This window comes from Hordeum vulgare, chromosome 7H, assembly GCF_904849725.1.
Source record: "Hordeum vulgare subsp. vulgare chromosome 7H, MorexV3_pseudomolecules_assembly, whole genome shotgun sequence".
Lineage (NCBI taxonomy): Eukaryota > Viridiplantae > Streptophyta > Magnoliopsida > Poales > Poaceae > Hordeum > Hordeum vulgare.
The window spans coordinates 186,224,658-186,233,839 of record NC_058524.1 but is presented as its reverse complement, the minus strand read 5'-3'; the positions used below and the strand labels follow the sequence as shown (position 1 = coordinate 186,233,839).

General features: G+C 42.2%; 2 protein-coding genes across 2 annotated transcripts; both read left to right on the top strand.

The window, feature by feature from the left end:
- Positions 1-720: 720 nt before the first annotated feature.
- LOC123410187 lies at positions 721-4,701 on the top strand. The gene is made up of 5 exons (XM_045103086.1): positions 721-1,156; positions 2,023-2,541; positions 2,837-2,890; positions 3,263-3,378; positions 4,265-4,701. Exons 1-5 carry the CDS (start codon positions 768-770, stop codon positions 4,405-4,407), a joined length of 1,221 nt encoding a protein of 406 aa, XP_044959021.1. The 5' UTR covers positions 721-767; the 3' UTR covers positions 4,408-4,701.
- Positions 4,702-6,187: 1,486 nt separating this feature from the next.
- Positions 6,188-8,937, top strand: LOC123410186. The gene is made up of 4 exons (XM_045103084.1): positions 6,188-6,840; positions 7,088-7,153; positions 7,291-7,463; positions 8,639-8,937. Exons 1-4 carry the CDS (start codon positions 6,789-6,791, stop codon positions 8,681-8,683), a joined length of 336 nt encoding a protein of 111 aa, XP_044959019.1. The 5' UTR covers positions 6,188-6,788; the 3' UTR covers positions 8,684-8,937.
- Positions 8,938-9,182: the final 245 nt, after the last annotated feature.

The window sequence follows — 9,182 nt, the reverse complement described above, 5'->3', positions numbered from 1 at the left end:
ATTATAACCGAATCTTGTGACCGTTCATTGGATACAAAATCAACCTTTGTACCATGTTCATATATTGAGTCCATGCCGTTACAAGTCCCTATAAATTAATCTCGATCCCCCTGACTCGACTATTCTATGTTAAGATCGACAATTCTTAGAGTTGAACAACCATTATTAGAATTGAACACCCATTACATACATTTTCAACAAAACCTATAGGCCCACCTTCTTATTAGTAAGGCTCACACTACATGTTATACAAGATGAATCCAATGTGTCCAATTACACGTTTTGGTTTCCCGTTGTTCAACCTAACTTGCTTGCCGGGATCCTAAAGTTAGGTTTTCGACGTGCGCAACCAAACATGTTCTTTTTCTAGAGAAATCCTATTGGCTCATCTCATAAGGTGCATGTTTCTATTAATCACACAGGTTTCTTAACATTAGACATCATCTATCATGTTGAATTCGATTGCGTACGCCGATCAATTCGTCAAAGTGTCAGACGTCTCAATTATTTAAGTATATTCTTAATTGATGCTACGAAATATTTCTCAAGCAGTTTTTAATATTATACTAATCATAGGTGTACCCTTTAATTGATTTCCAAATATATCAAATTCATGTGTGTTCACATGTAGACGTATTTAAATTACGAAACAATATAAAAGGGGTAGAGATTCGAAGTTAGAAACCCCATTCTCCCTAGCTCTTCTCTTTCTCGCCTACCCCGAAAACCCTCTCTCTCCTACAGTCAGCGGCCCACCATCCTCAGGAATGGATCCCTTTGTTTCTGACCCCACTGAACCCGTGAAAACCAGTCCCCAGACGCAAACGCAGGGGCAAGAGGAAGAGGGCCTTGGAGCCGACCCCTCCTTCAATTCGTCTTACACTGAGTCCGTCGGCGCCACCGCCGCCACCCAGGCGGACGATGAGGCGGAGAGTCGGGCGCCCGGCTCCCCTTCCCCGCCCCGACGGCCGCCGAGCATCTCCTCGCGCCGCGATCCTATCAGGGCCGGGTGCTTCCGGAGGCTGGCCGCCTCCTGCGAAGCCGCCCGAATCCGCGAGGCGGCGCTCCTCCGTGAGTCTAAACCGCCCGCGGCGAAGGCCGAGGACCCCGACGAGCCAATCTGGCCACCAAAAAGCCCCCATTGGAGGCGCTACGTGTATGTATACCTCGCCCTCCTCCCCGACTCTCCTCTTGCTTATGAATGTATGATTAGATAGTTCTCAAAGTGATTTAGGTTTAGATAGATTACCATGCTAGGGCTTTGGGAGAATATCGCGACGCCGTTCGTTTCCAGAGATTTTACATGTGGAATGGTTGATTCAGCAATTTTACATGTTATTAGTAGGTTTTGATTTTGGAGAAGTACGAGGTAATATATTTCGTAGCCTAACGGACATGCTGAGAAGAATCATGATTCCTTTTTATATAATAACTGCGATTTAGTTTGATTACTATGCTAGGACTGTTTGAGGAGTAGGGATATCTGCAACTGCAATCGGTACATTCGATTTACTATTGCTACATCAGGTTATGTTTCTAATGCTGATGGCATCTCGGCAATGTCTAGCCTAGGGTTCTGGAGCGTTACGTTAGCTCAGGCTGTTAAATATATATTTGCGAGTTATATGCTTACTTTTGTGAACTTGATTGTTCATGCCCCAACTACCGATGAGGCGTTAAGTTCACCCTTTCTGTTGCTAACGGAATCTTTGAATCTAGCCTAGGGATCTCAGAACATTACGTTACTCCTAGTTACGTAATTAAGCTGTTCAAAATGTTTGAGATTTATGGCATATACCATAATGAACCTTATTTATGGGAGAACCATACTGCTCTAATTCCAATGATATCTGGCCTGAGAAATCGAAGATTTACTATAAGTAGGCTTTGTGCTCACCACCCTCTTTTCATCTTCATGGTGGTGTATCCCTTCTGTTTTAATCTCATGTTCACGTTTCTATTGTTTCTCTTTCAAGCATTTTGCCTTTCCCACTCTGAAACTTTTGTGATTACCTCCAACAGGGAACTACAAACTATGGGGTCCAGCCCGTCTAATCCTGTGCCCAACCCTGATGAGAATTCATTATCTCATCCACCGCGAAAGGAGAGCCAATATATGTTAGCTGACAAGGTTGTGGGCCAATGGGATGACAGTGACACTGAAAACTCCTCTGGAAGTGCATCATATCAAATTGTTTATTATAAGAATGCCCAGGGAGAAAACACCTTTCTTGTGCCGCCTAAAAAAAGAAAATTCACTATTGATACATATGCTGTGGAATGTAGTACTTGCCAGAAATGGAGAATTATACCAAGCAAACTGAAATATGAGCAAATCCGAGAGAATATTATACATGTTCCATTTTCATGCAAATATGTCCATGGGTGGAAGCCAGAAGTGACATGCCATGATCCAACTGATATATCTGAGGGTAATGGCATGGTATGGGCGATTGATAAACCAGCTATCCCTCAGACCCCTCCTGGGTGGGAAAGGAAGATTACTCTAAGGAGTGAACAGGGCACAAGATTCGCTGACGTGTGAGTATTACTTGTTTCGCACAACATTGTAGTCAATTTTTTCCCCAGCTTTTTGTATTTATTTCTAAGAAAATGATGTTGCAGTTGTTTTCTAACGCCCCTGGGTCGTAACTCTTGAGAGCTCAGAATCCTCATTTATGGTTTAGGAACTTAATGCTGTACATATTTGATAAATGGTCAATCATTCATCCCTGTGGTCTGCTATACACGTGACAAACCTATATAAAAGGATGCGCTTGCCATTCTGTGTACGTATTGTATGACTGTTCCGTAACACTTGTCTATATCCTTTCAGGTACTATATCTGTCCTGCAGGCAGAAAATTAAGATCCATGAAAGAGGTTGAAAGGTAAGTTGTTTCTTTTGGTCAACTTCTCTTCAATATCGTTACTTTCTTACATATTAATGCCCATATGCAGTTTTTCATTCATCTAGCATGTTGATAACCTCATCTGATTGGTATCCACTATCATTGTCATAGTTGTTACAAGGTGTTATCATTGTACTTTCACTACCTCAATGGATCAGTGATAATATGCACACAACCAGCATTAGGCTTAGCTTTGTCGGGGCTTAGTTTCAGAAATCACGCCTGTTCTTACAATTGATCGTTGGAAATAACACAGAATACATGTGTATACTATGTTAAGTTGTGAACTTCTTCACGTGGTTCAATCTGTCTAGATTTTTATCTTACTCTTTATATGTTGTACTTTGATAGGTGTTTTGAAGACAACCCAGACTATGCTGCCGTTTTACAGTTATCTCAGTTTTCGTTCAAGGTACCTAAACCTCCAAATCGCCCTCGTCAGTCAGAGCTTATTGAACCAACTGAAGGTATTTATGCACAACTTTTAACACGGTTACTTTAACTGGCATGCTAAATGATTTGCTGTTCCGGGAAGCATATATCTTCTGGTTGAACAGTGGCCGCTATTGCTTGAAATTTGTACCAGTGGTAAAATGGTTTTCAGATTGCCTTGTCAACTGAGTGCGTTACAAGTTTGTGTACTTGTAATATTGTGGTACTCAATTGATCTATTTAAGTGGTAGGATAGGTGGTGAGCTGGGGTGCACAGGACCTTATCGCATGCATGTAAGCAAAGTTCACACGTGTCACTCATATTTTAAATGATCATAACTGGTTGAGATGTAATAAATTGGATTTTACTTTACCGTTTAAATTTCTGTAAATTGGATGGCACACCTGATAACATAATGTGGACCGTCGGTCGCCCTAGTGGCTGATGGATTATATCCCCTTTACATGAATATAAACTATATGAGGGTTTTGTTAATGCATGCTGCCTATATATAGTTGGATAACACGAGACAGCCAGGTGGGGGACCTCTAGTATCCGTGTTGATTATCGCACCACTCCTAGATTAAGTTCTCGCAACTAGCTAGCGATATAGGGATCTTGTAGCAGCTGTTAGAAATTTAGAATCACTGTGTGGGGTTCATTGGTGGTTGGTGATGTCTGCTGTTTCCATCTATTAGTATACCAAAATACAATGACCCTTGGACATAGGACGGCGTCTTGATGTGATTAGCTTGCTTGTGTTCTCTTCTGGCTCAAATGATTAATGGCGTTCTATTTGATAATTTGACACGCATGATTTGTTATTTATCTGATTTGTGTTCTCTTTGTGTTTGTGCAACCATCTGATAATTTGACACGCATGATTTGTTATTTATCTGATGGCATGCTCTTATTTTCAGTGCCACCTCCGGTTCACAGGGTTCCCGTGCACAACTACATGCCGGTCCCTCATGGAGAAGCCAATCCTCTCACTCACATACCAGTGACACTAGCTCTACAAGTACCAGTGATGCGCTCCAAAAAGAGAAAACTCAACCAGTGATGCTCTCCAGAAAGAAGGAAAACAAATGCAATATCAGTGATGTTTAAATGTGAGACTTGAAATATGCTACTCCTGATACTTGTTGAACCCATAAAGATTTTGTTGTTGTATTATCTTACTGTATGTGTTCTACCGTAGCTAAGCTCGCTCCCCTTATGCTGGTAGTTTGCTCCTGCTTAGCCGGAATTGAGAAACATTTTTGGGACATCGACATCAACAGAGGAATGTTGTACCACCTTGCTTTTACCTCACTCTATTGGTGTGCTGTGCATGTCTATAACTATAGTTTATGCATGTTCGACATCATCACTGCTATGGTGCTACCGTTGTTTTCACTGGGATCAACAAACAATATGCTAAGCTTACATAACAAAAGTTTCTGCATGCAAAATTTTAGCTGGCTGCAACCTTTAACTATAAATTGTAGGAATAGGAAAAATTCTTTGGGTAGGAATTAGTTTATGTATGTCTGGTTAAAAGAAGAATCTCTGGTTAAGGGCGTCTTTGAGCTTAGTAAAGGTGTTACTTCGTGTTGGGTATGTAACTAGAGACATAGAAAGTGTATTTTACTTAAACGGCAGCTCCAATCCTATGATCCAAGCCCTTCTACCAAAACTTATTGATAATGATTCCATGAACCACTTGAGGATGAGTTATTTCCACAAAATAAAACTGTCACACCCCTAAAATTTAATCATATTTTTATAAATTAAAATATTGCCTAGAATAAATCTTTTGAAAAATAAATTGTTTCATGGCTCTTTTCAAAGCCTCTTTTCTAAAACCTTTCTTTTCAAGTGGCATTTTAAATATCATTTGGTGTTTGAGTCATGGCTTGAGTTCATTTTAATTCTTTATTTAATGGAGATATATTAAAACATGGCCATGTTTGTTTAATTTTCAAATTTCTGGATTTTTCTGTTGACTTCAGAACCATTCCTTTTCTTTCAATTATAAAGTTTCTCCTTCAAATAGAAACCTTTGAAAAAACTTATTGGGACTTGAGTGCTTGCATCAAAACATTTAACTTCTGTTCACAAATTCATTGGAGACCATTTTTATAAATATTTTCCAAAAGTTTCACTTAATCAAAAATGCCTTTTTATTTCTTTTAATGACCTCTTTTGCACTGCAACCCTTTGATAGTTTCACTTAAGAATTCTACAAAAAATTGTAGGTGACACGTGATGTCCGTGGATCAATTTTATACAAAAACATAACCAAGTGTTTTTGTAAAATTTGAACATACCATCTTTTTTTCTATTCTGGTCGAGTTGGTGTCACTAAAATTTGGAGATGTCAAGGGATCCATGAGACTCACTTTTATGCAAAAAACAAATTATGTGTTTTGGAATTTTTTAGCAAAACCACCCTTTTCTATTCTTGTCCACTTTGAAGTTCTGTACTGCAACCCCAATTTTATTTGCCCCAATGTCCTTGGATTTTTACTGTTCGTAGTTCACCCCACCAAACCCTTAAGTCCATGAGTTGAGCCCCATTGGGTTAATTTAAATGCATGAATTAATAGTCTCAACTTGCTGACTAGAACTGTTTATCTCAAAATTTTGCATTAGCTAGTTTTGCTTTTTGCAAAACTAGCCTTGCCATCATGACTAGTACCTAAGGAGACCTTGATGTCGAAATTTTGGTTGGCAGAAAAGTTCATTTGACAGCCTCCGACGACAACAGCTCACCCCAGCAGTGGCCGCCGCCGCCCAAGCAGTCCCAGCACGCCAGCTGCCCCTTGGTCCCTCCCCTGCAACGTCCACACAGTGCCCGCACTCTAAGCCTGCGTGTGCCGCTCCTGTTTTGCCATAGAGGATGTCGTCGGTGATCTTATCCTCGGGCCGCCGCGAAACCACCTCAGGCCAGCCATAAAAGGGACCCCAGAGCCCCTTGAGCAGCTCAGCAGCCTCCCGGAGCCCGCATCCTTCTTCCCCGCTCCTCAATTCGGCTGGAGCCCCTCGCCTTGCCCCCCTCTGGCCGTAGCACCGCCGGCCATCTCCGGCTAAATTTCGGCAGCCCGAGCCTCTCACGCTCCCCCTTGACCTCTGATAGCCTCCCCAAGACCTCCCAAATCCATTTTCCCTGCCCACTCGAGCCACAGTAGGCCGTGGTGGAATTTGCCAGGGTGCCCAAGCCACCGCCCGCCATGGGCGAAGAGGTGCTCGCCTCCGAGCCCTCCGGCAATCCTCTCCGCCCCCATGTGATACGGTTGCTCCTACTGAGCATGCCGGTATGCTCAGCACGACAAATGATGACCCTAGTGCCGGCTAGCCTCGCTGGAGCTTGCCACTGTCCCTGCCCAGGCACACGCGTGAGGAAGAAGTGGAACCCGACAGGCAGGCCCCGCCTGTCGATGGGACAATCTCCAGTCCCCGATGGTGCAGCCGTGGGGGTGTGCTTCCCTCCAGAGAAGGCGTATCCCTGCTAGTACGCCTTCTTCCTTTCATTTGTGTAGTATGCCCGGATTGTTTTCTATTTTTTCTTTAATTTTAAAACAGATTTGACTAGAAACTTTGACTCGCCATATCTTTATAAATAAAACTCCAAATGAACTAATTCTTTTTCCTACCTCTCTCAAATTACATCTAGTTTATTTTAATATTTATTTAAAAAAAAATTCAAACAACTTTTATGTGCCGTTTGAAATTGTGTTTATTAAATATTTTTAAAATAGGAATTTGGAGAGAGGAAACTTCCTTCAAGATTTTGGGGTGCACACCACCCTCCTCAAACTTCAAAGGCAAGCATCTTGAACTCTGATATGTGCTAAGATGTGTGATGTGGTGCATTGGAATGCATGATTTCATTATGTTGATAAGAACTCTCGCATAAAATCATACTTTGCTGAGAGCATGTGATGGATAATTGTGTTGCCAGATTATGTGATGCAAATGGTGAGTGGGTACTACCTGATGCATCGTATGCCATGTTGGCATGGACAACCTTGGAGGAAGGTTTGTCATGGTGAATACGAGACCATGTGGCTGACATCTCGTGGGACGAGATTGGTCAGTCAAGGCATGTTGGGGTGTGATGGTGGTAACACTGAGGTATATCATACAGCAAAATCATATGGTACTAACCCTTGCAGGAAAACTTAAACCTCCTAAAGTCGGCCGTAGATTGAGTCTTGTCAGTGTGTCACCTTACCTTTCGTGCTGCCACATGTCTTCCTAAATGGGAATATGGTTTAGTAGGTCGTAGACCTATTACTAGCTACACGCCAAGTAGACGGGCCGGGATGAAGGTATCATTGACCCTGGAATAAATCGAGTCATCTGGTTAGCGGGCATGGGTGTTTCCGGTCTGGGACCGAGAGGGAAGAGCTCTTCCCTTGTAGCGCGCGGTATAAATTTGATCCCATGCTAGTCGAGGTTGGATCCTCCCCGTCTTATGGTTTTTCCCTCGCAGCGTAGCCCGGGTGAGACCGGTCTTCGCGGCGGTAAAAATGGGTGTGTACTGGTTCTGAGTGTTTACTTCTAAAATACTGTACATGGGATTAGTCCGAGTGACTATTGAAACCCGTGGGCTGTGTGCAAAGAGTACACCCTCTGCATAGTCAAAACTATTCGAGTAGCCGTGTCCACGGTCAAGGACAACTGGTTCACTAGTCAAGTGCCGGTCTGACTATCGGTCTTGAGAGGAATTAAATTGAAACAAGATGAAACCTATGAACCGAGATGATAAGCATTGTTATTATTATGAATTTTGATTTGGACTAATCATATGCGGTATATGGAATTTTTAGAGTATCATTGGGACGGTTCTACCTCCTGGATACTCAGTGTTGACATTATATAAGCCCTTTGTGTGCTGTCGCTTAGACGCCCCACTGTGGCATCTGTTATTACTTTCATATAAGCTCTTTCTGTGTTGTCGCTTAGATGCCCGACTGTGACTATTGTTATTACTTTCATATGAGCCCTTTATGCAGTGTCGCTAAGACGCCCGATTGTGGCTTGTGTTACTTGTCCTTCCGAGGTGTCGCCTCACACGCCCGATCGACAAGCTTATAATTGACTGCTACTTTTCCTTGCTTGCTTATACAATATTGGTAGAAATGATTTATCTTCATGAATGCATCCGTGAATTAGTTTTATGACAAGATAGAGTCATTACGTGAATTATGCAGACATCTCACCTGCTTTAACTTATCTGTTTTCTTGATGTTTGCGAGTACATTCAAAGTACTCACTAGCTTGTCCCTGGCTATTGTCTTGGCCAGATTGCTTTCGGGGAGGAGCATGATGCCGTCAACCCTGGAACCTAGAAGTCGAGGATAGAAGACTTGTGAGATCGGATTTTATCCAAGTCAGATGTTCCTCTGGGAATGGAGTTCCATGGGCACTGGAGGTTTCCTCGAACCGCTTCCGCCATCAGCCTCGGACTTTTGTCCAAATCAGTGGACCTTCATGGTATTGTAACCCAGATTTTGCATTTTTCTTAGGATTTCTGTATCAAGTGAGTGTCCACCAGCTAACAGTAGTCCTGGGGCTGGTGAATACAAAGGCCATTTTTTGGAAATTATTCTTTCGAAGAACCGGTCTCTACAAAAACCCACATAATCCCTTCTTGTAGAGTATGTTTTGTTGGAAATATGTCCTAGAGGCAATGATAAAATAGTTATTATTATATTTCCTATTTCAATATAATCGTTTATTATCCATGCTATAATTGTATTGAATGAAAACATAAATGCATGTGTGGATATATAGACAAAATAATGTCCCTAGTAAGCCTTTAGTTGACTAGCGAGTTGATCAAGGATG

Bases quoted from the DNA above. Each gene is read 5' to 3' on its own strand.
- LOC123410187 (XM_045103086.1), top strand. From the start codon at position 768: ATGGATCCCTTTGTTTCTGACCCCACTGAACCCGTGAAAACCAGTCCC. The intron at 2,542-2,836 runs GTGAGTATTACT...ATATCCTTTCAG, and splicing joins GGCACAAGATTCGCTGACGT to GTACTATATCTGTCCTGCAG. The intron at 2,891-3,262 runs GTAAGTTGTTTC...GTACTTTGATAG, and splicing joins TCCATGAAAGAGGTTGAAAG to GTGTTTTGAAGACAACCCAG.
- LOC123410186 (XM_045103084.1), top strand. From the start codon at position 6,789: ATGGTGCAGCCGTGGGGGTGTGCTTCCCTCCAGAGAAGGCGTATCCCT. The intron at 6,841-7,087 runs GTACGCCTTCTT...TTTTTAAAATAG, and splicing joins GAGAAGGCGTATCCCTGCTA to GAATTTGGAGAGAGGAAACT. The intron at 7,154-7,290 runs GCAAGCATCTTG...TTGTGTTGCCAG, and splicing joins ACCCTCCTCAAACTTCAAAG to ATTATGTGATGCAAATGGTG.